The sequence below is a fragment of the Prosopis cineraria genome, unplaced genomic scaffold (genome assembly GCF_029017545.1).
Source record: "Prosopis cineraria cultivar Desert tree isolate PC_DT_omini unplaced genomic scaffold, ASM2901754v1 PC1, whole genome shotgun sequence".
Taxonomy (NCBI): Eukaryota; Viridiplantae; Streptophyta; class Magnoliopsida; order Fabales; family Fabaceae; genus Prosopis; species Prosopis cineraria.
In genome coordinates, this window is record NW_026555332.1 from 46,916,079 (window position 1) to 46,929,171 (window position 13,093).

The 13,093-nt window shown below is 32.0% G+C and overlaps 1 protein-coding gene across 1 annotated transcript; it reads left to right on the forward strand.

The window, feature by feature from the left end:
• Positions 1–6,401: 6,401 nt before the first annotated feature.
• Positions 6,402–9,221, forward strand: LOC129308400 (uncharacterized). Its single transcript, XM_054949513.1, has 3 exons — positions 6,402–6,638; positions 8,827–8,905; positions 9,006–9,221. Exons 1-3 carry the CDS (start codon positions 6,487–6,489, stop codon positions 9,072–9,074), a joined length of 300 nt encoding a protein of 99 aa, XP_054805488.1. The 5' UTR covers positions 6,402–6,486; the 3' UTR covers positions 9,075–9,221.
• The last annotated feature ends 3,872 nt before the right edge of the window (positions 9,222–13,093 follow it).

A 13,093-nucleotide genomic window follows, 5' to 3' on the forward strand; every position in this document is an offset into this window, starting at 1 on the left:
CTCTCTCTCTACACACGCGCGCGCGCGCGCGCAATAAATCAGGATATTGTATCTTAAATGGGGTAGCATGTTCGTGATAAATAGGAATTGCAAGTTCCATATACTATTATAGTTTAGATAGCATGCAAAAGAGGTGCTTAGATCTGTTGCAGCTTCTGAACTGTTAGGGTAGAGATCTTCTGTTGTTCTACTTCATATCAGAATTCAGAGCTATATTATATCAAGCGTGCCCTCATTCCACCCCCCCCCGACCCATTTTTTACGTTAATTTATTTTTCTGAAATCTAAAACTTGAAATTCCACCATCCCTAACTTTGACCTAATTTCCAAAGGCTTTGAACTTTTAGTTGTTTGATTTTGAATATATTGATCGTAGGGTGTGTGTTTTTTTTTGGGGGGGGATTAAAAGGAAATCTAACGAGGAAAAGTGACGGATAGGTCTTAAAAAAATAAATTAATTTAACTTAAGTTTTGAAATATCAAACTTCATAAATTTATAAGTTTAACTTTTAATTTTATAACTTTAAGTTTAAAATTTATTTTTTAAATTTTAATATGGTTGAAAAATAAATAAATTTATTTTTTTCATTAAAATTTGAAACATAAATTATAAATTTATCACAATAAAAAAATAAAATTGAAAGTTGAATTTATAAATTCTTAAAATTTAATATTTTTTTAATTTAAATTAATTGGTTTTCTTGGGATATGTCATTTTCCTATCTAATAATAATTTGATTTGTTATTTGTTGTGTAGGTGATGAGAATAGCGATGAAGAATCAAATCAACTGCTCGAGAAGTTCATATATCCACATATTAGGAATAGGATTCAAACATTATTGAACATTGATATTGATGATGATTGAAAGATGATTATATTTAATTTATATGTTTAAAATTTAGATGATGGATTCTGGTGTGCGTGTGAATTTTATTATGAGTTATGATTTGAATTATAAGTAGTAGTTGTATGTTTTTAAATCGACAAAAATATAAATTTTTGTTTGAATTATGAATCGTAATACTATATAATTATATGTTTTTAAAAAATCAAAAAAATAAAAATAAAAACTGTATGGCTGGGTCTGAAAAAGTGTGAACATTTCTTGAAAAAAGGTTTTAGCCTTAACCCTCGAAGAGCCGTCCTTAAGGGAGAGACTTAACGTTTTTTTTTTTTTTTTTGACAGCTCTACTAACAATTGTAACTTTTTATGAATATGACCATCTCCGAAAACGAGAGATCATGAACTGATGGCTTACAAGTGCAATTTAACGGCGGCTTCTTCATTGGTTTAGAAGGAAAATTTACAATTTAAATTAAGATACTGAAAATTAAATTAGTCATTAAATCTATCAATACACTGATTTAAGGAGTAATCATTAAAATCATAGTTAAACTGTAATTAAATTAATCACAACTATAGCATTTTATTAAATTGGTCAAAATATTGATTTAATAATTTATCTTAATGACTTGAATTTTTCATACTATGCTTTAAATATGTAGCGATATATTTGGGGGTTTTAGTAATCTAATTCCAAACTTCAAAGAAACTAACAAAATATTTTATCTTATTTTTTATATAAGCTAAAATTTAGAAATTTTTGGTTCTTACTATAAAATAAAAGTAGAATAATTAATTTCATCCTTTAATTTTATTTTTATTTGTTTATTATGGTTTGAATTAATATATAACAATTCATTATGGTCATTAATTGTAAAGAAAGATAAAATTAGAAAGATGCGTTTTTTTATAAATAATTTTAACTTATATTAAGGACTTGAGAGTAAATTGGTTAACTTTAACTTATATTAAGAATGTGAGAGTAAAATTCATGGACACCCTACTTTGCAGGTTGCAGCTAAAACAGCATAAATGATTATAACATTGGCGGCTAATATATAATGATGTCGTGATTGTGGAAACATAAAAAACAATTAAGTGATTGAATCGTGAAGATTGCTCTTTTTCGATCCTCTTTCGATTAACATCAAATTAAAGTGTAAAGAGAAGGAAAGAGAGCTAAAACTTAGTTTAAGAACATTGTATAACGCACGCACGCATTGAGATCGCAGAGGAGGGGCCAGGAGACAACAGAAAGCCACAATTAACGTTTATTTTTGTGGGGGTCCTTTCCTTTTCAAAGGTCAGGTTGTGTCCTCAAATTTAAATGTTTCATTAAAAGCAGCAAAAAAAAAAGGGGAGGGGAATTCACCAAAAAGGAGCAGTGCACATCGTACATGTAACAGTAACTAATAGACTTGGTCACCCCGGACACCACAATCAGCGAGCACCAAAGTCCACAACCCCCCCACGGTTTAATTAGTATGGGAAAACAATATGGTCATTTTTTTAAAAACTTTTTTGTCCTCTTCATGGTCGAGAAAAATATGGCGCTTTGATTTAGCTTTATTTGGACAAGTTTGTGCGAGGTTGCTTTTACGTTCGTCAGCTTTTTCTAGGACGACAAAACATCTCTTCATGAATGGTCCCCCATGCGCAAAGCGAGCCTGTCTTGCTTTATTTTTCTTTATCACTTTGCTCGTGGAAGTTGTGTTCAGGTAAAACAGACTATTTCTGTACTAGTGAATAATAATCACCTTATGTTTCGACTTCGTTATACTTGTCTATTTAAGAAAATGGTTCCACATTCCGTATTTTCAGAATTCTAAACCCATTTAATACTTATGAATATAACGTTTTTAGAGGCATAAAATATGTTATGAATGTGCATTTTTTAACGCATGCAGTAATTTGAAAAGAGAAATGGAATAGGAGGAAAAACTCGTTAAAAATGGGAGGCAAAGTAATTGTGGGAGGAGCGCTGCAAATACATGAAGCACAGGACAGGAGAGGGGTAGGGCCCCTCATGAACGTGGGTCCCCATCTGAAGGACACGTATTCCAGTAGGACTCCTGATGTGGTTATTGCTAAACACCAGAATTTTTCTTAATTAAGGACTAAGGACCCACCCACCCTTCAATCTTCTCCTGCCTTTTTTTGTCTGTTTGACACGTACTCACTCTTCACCATCAGTGACTCGTTATAAAAACTGTATTTCATCTATCATGCTTTAAAAAACAAAAAAAACAAAATAACTGTATTTCACTGTATCAGTTAGACGTGAAGATTGTACCAGTCTGTTCCCCCCCCTCTTGCGTGCCCTATTTTAAAATCCATGTTACTTAAACTGTAAATTCAAAGTTCGTATGAGTGTAAAAGAAACGTAAATTATTTTCAATGATTCGAAGATAAATTTGATGGTCCAAAAAAAAAGGATATTTAAATTTTACCTGAGTGATACGGGTTCTCAAATAACTATAATTAAAAAGATACACATTATTCAGTGTCGGTGCATGGTTTATTTCAAAAACACAGTGTAGTTGGGCGAGGCTTCTACTTGGAATTGGCTTCATACGTATCCAAAAGCCCAATGGCGTCAAAGCCACTTGAGAAAGGGCCCAATTTTTTTTTTTTTTTCAAATTCCTTTTTGGGTTGAGAGTAGGGAAGGATCCAGTTTCATCATAGCGGTCTAGCTAGATGATTCAAATCTAATATAGATAGTTTAGATTTAAAATTTTTAAATAATCAATTTATTTTTTAACCAAGTAATAATTCATGAATTATCTTTATTTTTATTCTGCATTTAATTATTAAAATAAAAAATAATTAATATTAAATATAACTGTGCAAATTTAATATAAACTGTCGGTACTAATGACAGCTGGATCTGCCTTTGACTTCGCCCCCGAAGACAACATGCTCGTCGACAACATGGGCATGGTACTGCACCTGCGAAAGGAACCCTAACGCGTAACTACATTTTGCAATACCCTGTCTCATTTACAAAACACTTTTTAGAAAGAATATGTAATTTTTTTTATAAATTACAAAGTGATTTTTTAAATAGTATTTTAAAATTATTTTTTATAAGAGAAAAAATAATATGACATCATTTTTTGAATTTATTATATAGAGATATATTTAAAATTTTGTACACTTTTATTTTTTGAATTTTTTTATTGATATTGATAAGATTGATAAAAATGACTCATAAAGAGGACACAAGGAGTAGTTCAAAAAGAAAAGCTTGTGCAAGACAGGTACTTGGTGATGAGGAAAAGAGAGAGGGAGGAAGAGAGGATTATTTTAAAATCTTAGTTAAGGCAATTAATTACTTTCAAATTTAGTAATGATTGAGTTTAGGAGAATGATAATATAAATTTGAAAGGAATTAATTATTTTAAGTGGAACTTGTTTGTAGTTAAAAAAAAACTTACAAAAATAATAATAAAGCCCCCGCGCAGGTAATGAAGAGCCATGAAATTAAATTTCTTTCCATGCCTGCACCCATGAAGGGCGTCAGCTTTTTGAACAATCATTTCCCACGTTTAATTTTCTTATATTTGTATGTTATTTTTCTTAACAATGTAATACACATTCCCGAATTTAACAAGCCTCCCTATTCTCAAACAACTCAAAGGATGTTGATATGGTGGGCTAAGACTTGTTAAGTTGGGGAGTCATATCTTCGTTTCCCTCCTTTAGCTTTGTCATCACTTATCATAGAGCTACTATCATCGCGAGCTCCTCTGGAAATGTTCTTGACTCAGACTTGGATTTTGTTCAAACATCTGATAGAACTGCCTATGGACGCACGTGCAAGCGCAAGCTTATTTCTTCCTATGAAACTGAGGTTTTTTTACAGAGTTTCTTGCAAAAACCCTCCTTTCAGTGCCGCCTTATAGTTGATTGTCTTCAAGTCATCTTTTACAGCTGGTTTGTGGATTTACAGGTGCCTTTTTCGGCATTTCATTATTCTCATGGCAACGGTGAAATCTGTATTTCTACGGGAATGGAACCTTGATTCATACTCCCTTAACTCTACAGCGAGCTTGAATGAATGGAGGCATAGAGACATTTGTCTATTGATTCTCTGGGGCGTTTTTTTTTTTTTTTTTGGTTTTTCCTGGACCTGATGGTTGGAGGATTACCTGTTGCTGTGGTTTTTCGTTTTGTTTGTTATTTCTAGCTTTTTCTTTCTGATTCTTTTCTGTTTCCCCCTTGTTTGTTTCACTTGGGCTTGTTTATTATGGTTTAATTTCTATCTTTACCTTTAGTTTGCGGGCTGGGGAAATTAGTCATGCGCTTTTATGATGTGTTGTTACCGTTTTCTATTATTGCTGACAAAGTTTGCTTTATGATAAATAATTCTACGGGCTAGATTATTTTTTAAAACTCTACAAATGAATGTCTACAAGAATAATGTCTATTCCCACAAAGCATTCCACGCATTAAAACAGATTGTGAACTTTAAAAAAAATAAAAAATAATTCTAATTTATTTAAATCAATTTTAAATTTCTAAATTTTATCTGCTCAACGTTGGAATTTTTTTTTAAATACAAGGCCAAATTTCTAAATTATATTTGCTCATCGTTGGAATTTTTTTTTTAAATACAAGGCCACCAAAATTTGTGTAAAAAGACAAAAGTCTAGTCACATCAGAAGTTATGAGGCTTATACAATTAAGAGGTAGGTTGGCAAAGATAAAAATATTAAAATTTTCATAAGATGTCTTGTAAGCTAGAAGGTTAGTGTAGTTATTGGCTTCCCTGTAAATATGGTTGAAAATAATAATCTAGTCTCTTATGAAGAGATTTATGATGTTCTTCACAATTACGGAGAGGGGATGAGTGTAGGAACTGTTGTAAATGAGCAATAATGCCTCCAACAAATCAAAGTAGACATTAATCTCATAGAGTTTTCTATTGTCAGAACTTTATCTACACGCACATCAATACATCATTGCTGTGATTTGCACCAAGTCTAGCATACAAACTGGGGCTATGCATGTGTAGGGTTAGGTAGGGTAGCCTCCTAACCTAATGCCTTGCCCTAATTGTGGTTGAGCAGAAAAACCATGCCCAAAGCTTGACCTTACTTGAAAGACTCCCATTTTTAAAAGGGCTAAGCAGTCAGGGTTAAACAGGGATCGAGCATCTTAGGCTGGATGTCTAATGCTACCTTTTTTTGGACACCTAAAAGCTTTTTGTTTAATTAAAATTTATTAAGATTGAGCTCACAGTAGTTACCAATAAACCATGTCCAACGACAAATAATGGGCTCAAAAAAACCTAGACAAAAAATAAACAGGCCTAAAAAAATCTAATTCATACAAATAAAAAAGATTTCCTCCATCAAGCTAGATAAACTACAAAAAAAAAAAAATATATCCATGAACACCAAGCAAGTCACATATAAATTATAAAGTTTGAGATAGTAAATTCTCCAGTTTTAATGGGCTGGGCCCTTTTCCTTTAAAGAAAAATAAAAATGATTTTCTCTTTCAAATAAGCACTCTGGCATGCAAAACGGCATCGTAGTGTCTGCGTTTGCGTTCTCCCTTACATGCTATATTGCTACGGATAGGACTCTGGAACGTCCGGGAACAAGGGATAAGAGACAGCAGCCAGGCGAAGGATGGAGAAGTACTTCGGAAATGCTTATCGAGGCGACCCGGGCGTGCCGCACGCCGAAGCGGAAAGATTCGTCAACATTTGGATCGGCTCTGCTGCGTTCAGTGTTATCACCTATTTTAATCCCTATATATGGCAACTCTCGAATCAGTTCAAGTACACTCTTTTTTTCCTATCCTCTCTGTTCATGTTATAAGTTTTTTAAATCCTGTATTTGTTCGTCGAATTTTTGTGGTTGGAAGCTCGGATTTTGATGGCATGGAAGAATTTATAACTATTGGTTGCCTGTTTCAAAATTGTTGGAACTAGTAGGTAACTACACGCTGTAGGAAATCCCATCTGCATGAAAAGCTATTTGCCCCGCCGGTCGCGGATTTATGGAGAAAAAAGTAGTATGATTTGTTCCGTGTGATGCTGTTTAGTTGCTCGTATAACCCGCTAAATAGTAACTACAGCTGACGGCGGCCATTCCATTACATGTTTCCACGTTTGTGTGTTTTAGATACTACTTAATGTCAATCAGGGTTCATGGAAGCTAGAAAATTTTATTTTTAGGGTGCCAACATATTCATAACCATACACAAGAACTGAGATGCGTTACCCATGAAGTGTAATGCATCTGGTGATGACCAAAGAATCATAACAAATTAACTAAAAGGATTTTTTGATATTTGCAAACAAGAATAAGAAAAATGTTCCATTTTATAGATATTTGTTATTTGTTAATGTGTTAGTTTTCTGTGAGGGTTTTTGAGTTACTTAGATGCAAATAGAGAAACTTTTTTTAACTCTTTGGGATACCGCTGCTGCTGCTGATGTTTTGGGTTGGGAGAGAGGGAATTACAGATTTCTAAGGAAGGAAACTAAAGCATGTGCCTTATGTATAATTGTTCTTTTATGACTCCTGTTTTCAAGGATGTACGACTCGATGATACTGCTGGTGATTAAATTGAATGAACGCTTGTAATATATCTCTTTTTAGGTACGCTGTATTTGTGGTATTTTTATAATTTCATGTTTGTTAGATCAAAGCGGTACCGTCTATATGAATCAATAGGTTAATTCTTTGTTTAATCAGATTACTACTAATCCGTGCAATGCCATTTGGCACTTGCATTGGCATTATGAGTAAATTTTCACCACTGAACAACTCTTGCCTTACTTTTTAAATCCTCTGAAAGTGTTGGTTGCACTTTTTGAATATTTGTTTTCAGCAATATTCTGTGGTGGATTGGAATTGGCCTCGTTTGTTCATATATCTGGACAGATGTGAAAGTGACTCTGTGGTTCTCTTAGTTTTGTTGAGTAGCTCTAAGTCCTCTGTACCTGCATTCCCAGCTATCTGGGACCTAGTCTTGGCTGAGTTTAATTTTATCAAATGCAGAGCTTGTATCAATATTTTGTCATTATATGAATCAATTGAATCCATTTTTTCATCAAATGGACATACCTACCAAGAGCTTGAAGGCCTGATATCTGTACCATAAATTGCAGCTTTATGCTTGAGGTTTTATAGTTATACAGATATTCCAATACACAAAGCCATTGTTACATCTTTAGACTAGTTTCCAGTTGTGTCTTGTCTCTAGTTTGAAAACTGCTTGGTTTTTCCCTATATCTACACGCGTGATGTTATGAACTAATTATACCATTCTTCATTTATCATGGAGAAGAATAGATTACTTATTGTTTTGCTTGTCATTATTTTGACTTCTTACTTAGCATGAGAAATAGATAATATGGTAGAAGGAATTCTCCTGATGAGATTAGCCACTATGCATGCCATCTGAAAATTTTCCACCTAATTATTGCCACCTGAATGCTTCTAAGTGAGATTGACAATGTCTGTGGGACTACGCCAGCATGCTTGTTCGACCCAGCACTACAAATTTCTCTCTATCTTTAACTTCTCAAATGCAAGTGCCCACTATATGAGGAAAAACAAAAATGAGGTGACAGGGACCTGGTTGGGTCCAATCCAGTGTTCTGATTATTAATGATCACTCATGCAGGAGAGTTTTGTGAGAGATATCTGTCATGTTGGTTTGATCACGCTTATAAATTAAGGATGTGATGGATGCTGCTAGAACATCTCTACCGTGAAAAAAGCAACGATATATCTTACTTTGGCTCATAATATCTTCTCTGGGTAACCAAAGCTTTGCAATTTGTTGCTTCTTAGGTTGATTTACTGCTTGGATCTTTGTTGTTCATCTACCCTTTTTACACGCTGAGCTTATTGGATGATATGATTGCTGCAGTTTCTCTGAGCTGACGATTTTGCTTTCGTTTGCAATTCCTATTACTGTATATTGTTATTAAAGATAGACACCATGACATGCAGTTGGCACGACAAAGCAATGCTATTTGAGCAGTATCACTGGAAACAAGCAAGGAAAAAGAACCAGCCGTATAAATTCAAGGTCTGCGATATTCTTTTGATCCTTTTTTTTCTTTTGGTTCTTTGTTATATTATATTTTGATCAATTGATTGTGTCCTTATAAAAATTTATGCTGTTGCAGTGGAACCAGTACATGAATAAGAGGCTTCGAAATTCATACTACTTTAATTGGCCCCTCTATTTCCCTTAGGTCTTGTTCTTTTTGGTTGCATAGTTGCTGACATTGTACCGTGATCTTTTTGGTTGTTATGCTGGAGCACAATGATACTTCTGTTGAAAGATGAAACTTATTGTTCTCTTGTTCTGAATGCGATTTCGACTAGAATGTCTTGGTTTTTGAGATGCTGTTACAATATGGCGTCTGGTGAACCAGGTTCTCTTTACCGGTTGGCGCTGTTTTGCCTGCACATTTAGATTGTTCAAATATGAACTAATTAAAATTGGCGTGAATGCTAAAACTTTTGATACTTAACCAAGTGCTTATGGGTTTGAACATGTAATAATTTGGTTAGGAGTGGTTTGTCCTTTGCCTGTAATACCTCGGGGAAGATAATTTATGGGAATTTATTTCTTGTGCTATATAAAAGAAAATATTGTTGAAATTTGATGCGGATGTTACAGATTTTTTTTTATTTGTATTTCTATTTTATTTTATCATAAACATTATTTTTTAATAGCTGACACTTGAAAAATATAAAATTGTAAAATTTGGACAAATGAACTTTAGTTTGAAAACAGCAGCATCTCCGCTGCAGTTTTCTATTCTCCAGCAGAAAAACTGGAAAGCCCATTTTCGGCTCTGGCATTTCTGCCTCTCGTGTGGTAGAAGCGGGGTTGATGCTATTTATTCTACCCCTGACAAAATAAATTTCACAGTGATACTATTAAAAATTATAAATAATAAAATTTATTTTTCAGTTAAAATTTAAATTTTGTTTTTAACAGTTGAATTCTTTAAAATACTATTTTTTCTGAGTTTGTTTTGAGACAGTGACATGGCCGTAAAATGTGAGATATATTTTGCAATTTTTTTTAACCAGCACATATATTTTGCAATTACCGTATTTACAGGAAAAAAACTTGTGTGTGTGTGTGTGAGAGTTATAAAATTGGCTTTAAAAGAGCCTGAATTGATGGACAAACAACTCATGGAGCTTAAAATATAGGTATACAATTCTCAGTTTGAAAAAAGGGTCAAGCCTGTTTATACTCGCAATTAGTTAGGATTGTACCACTAATTTAGAGGTTATAATTAATTTTTGGGTTAAAAAGACTGACTCTAATGGATTTAGGGTCAACCTGTTTAGACTCTATTATTATTATTTTTTTTTAATTTTAGGTAAAGAAAACAACCATAATAATGATGTTGCCCATGTTTAATCTTTATTGATGTTGCTAGGATACTTGAATGTTTAGGCTTCTTAAGCTCAATATCTTTGCTAATGATACTTGGATGATGTTGCTATGTTACAGAATTTGTTGTGAATTTACTTCAATATATTTTTCTAGACATTTTTTTTGAAAGTATTTTTGTAGGCTTAATCTCACCAATGATAATTTTTTTGGATCATAAATATGTGTATTATATATTTAAATTGAGAAAAGAAAAAAATGTGCTAAAGTGGGGGCCTTCAGGGAAAAGCCTTTAGCTCTAAAAGCTAGGGGTGCACATGGGCAGGGCTGAGCTGGGCAAAATCTTGCCCAATGCCCAGCCCGAAGAATGAATAGGCTGCAAAATGCAGCCCAATGCCCAGCCATACTTGTAAAAATGCCCTATTAGTTTAAGCAGGGTAAGGTTAGTTGGGCAGCTTTGGGCCGCCCGGCCCATCAAATAATTGCCCTGCTTATAAAATAATAATTCTTCTCATCATTTCAAAATAAAACTATCACAAATCAACAATAATAACCCTATATATCAACTTAAAATAGCATTCATAAAATCATAAACTATAAATCCACAATAATAGCCACAATATTCAATTATCCATAATTCAACATCTAACTTGAAATCTAAAACTACCACAAGTCTTGGCACAATATTAAATTATTCGTAATTCAATCCAAAATAATAGCTATAATTCAAAATAACAAAAGCTTGGAGCATCATCTGAGAAATAATAATTTCAAAAAGTAGGCTCGAATTCATAAAAAGTCTCTTCCCAATTCCCAACTTGCATGAATGAAAGAGAAAAAATATGTCATAACTAAATAAAAAAATTGCAAGAACATACATGAACATTTAAAGCAAAATGAGAAATAAAATATGAGAGAATTGACAACAATAATATATAAGTTTGCTAAAAAAATTAGCAAGAAATCATAGAAAAGTTAGCAAAAAATTAATAGAAAAATTAACAAAAAATAATAAAAAATCGGGCTGGGCTAAATGGGCAGGGCTGCATGACTTGCCCGCTGCCCGGCCCTGCCCGTACATTGCCCAGCCTAAATGGGTCGGGCGGGCATATCGGACAACCGAGCATCATGAACACCCCTACTAAAAGCTAAGTAGGGATGGTTTTAAGGTGGCTAATAGTTCTACAAATATTTTTTTTTGGTCAAAATTTATAGCCTATGCTTTATAAATTGGTTAAAAAAATTGTGTAGCTAAATCTTGTCCCCTTAAATACAAGAAGAAGAAATTCCCCCAAAAAATTTAGCCCCCTTGTATTTTTTGGGTTTTATTAAAAATTTAATAAATTAAGATTCATTTTTAACAATAATATATATGTGTTTTTACAAGATAATATTTAATGCAAAAATTTAAAAATCATTCTCCCTATATGTCCCCTTAAAAAAATAATGACTTCAAGACTTGAAAACATTAGTAGAAAAGCCGGATTGGATGTTAAATTGAAAAAGTTAACAGTTCTCAATTTTTATGATCTAGTTGGTTAGATCAACAGTTAGACATAATAATTAAATAAAAATAATATTATATATATATATATATATAAAATAAATATAGGGAGCAAACCTACAATAAGTCTAGTTGTTAATAAAATGACATGACATTACTATAAATTAACAATATTATAAATTATAATTTTATAACTTTTTAAATATAGGTAGATCTAAGTTAAATTAAATATGAGCAAACTCAAAAATATTTTTATAAAAAAATTTTAATTATATTTTATATATGTGAATTATTAAAAAATAAAATTGTCCTTTAGTAGGAATTTAATTTTTGAATTTTTAAAAAAATGAGATTTTTTTTAAATACTGTATTTAAAACTATTTGATTTTTTGAAAACCACGCTGTTCCCAATTCAATTTTGATTTACGACTTAATAATAGCTCAACTCTGATCCAATTCGATTCAATTATAAAAATAATTTTTTAATTTAAATCGAATTGTTAATGACTTTAAATGATAGTCCGACCGTTCGATTTTCAAAAATAATGCTTGAAAATGAGTTGGGCCCTTCGTTTGAAAGCCTACTCTATTTATATCTGGCCCCTTGAAGTCTAGAATATGTTTTTGCCAAATATATTGATCTCTTGTCGTTCTTTTTACCATTTTTTTATGACTAATAATGTGGGTCTGAGAACTTGCTGTATGAAGTTTGGAAAATAAATAATACTATTTATTATTTATATTAGAGGTTTTTTATATAAAAGAAAACTTCAGGTAAGTTAATTAAATTTAGGCAAATAAATTGATATATGGTTACTATTCATCTTGGATGCAAGGCATGTATCCGTAATAGCAGCTAGGGGAGTTCAACTTATACTCATCTCAATTAACCTGATTTGGCCCCCATAACATCAGGATGGGCCTCGTCCTGACCTAAAAACAATCGAGACTGGACTTTGCAGGATGAGACAGGACATGAGATTAATATCAAGATGTGTTATCCCGAATATTTTATATATATATATATATATTATTTTTATTTTAAAAATATACATTAAATATTTTAATTATATTAATATAAGTTATACTTATACTAATTATATCAATTATAATTTCAATACGTGTAATTTTTATTTAAAACTAAATTTTTTATATTAATAATTTAGTGACATAAAGTAAATAGGCGGTATCTTTCTTTATAACATATTAATTATATTAATATAATTTATTTTTATATTTATTTATTTAATAACTTTTATTTATATCATATTTCTTGTTTTATTTTCAGAACACTAATTAACTTAGCATATCTCAACTAAAGTAGAATAATAATTTGATATTCTGCTTAGCTT

Excerpts from the sequence above, each read along its gene's own strand:
- LOC129308400 (XM_054949513.1), top strand. The coding sequence starts at position 6,487 with ATGGAGAAGTACTTCGGAAATGCTTATCGAGGCGACCCGGGCGTGCCG. Across the intron at positions 6,639-8,826 it reads CAACTCTCGAATCAGTTCAA|TTGGCACGACAAAGCAATGC; the intron begins GTACACTCTTTT and ends CATGACATGCAG. Across the intron at positions 8,906-9,005 it reads ACCAGCCGTATAAATTCAAG|TGGAACCAGTACATGAATAA; the intron begins GTCTGCGATATT and ends ATGCTGTTGCAG.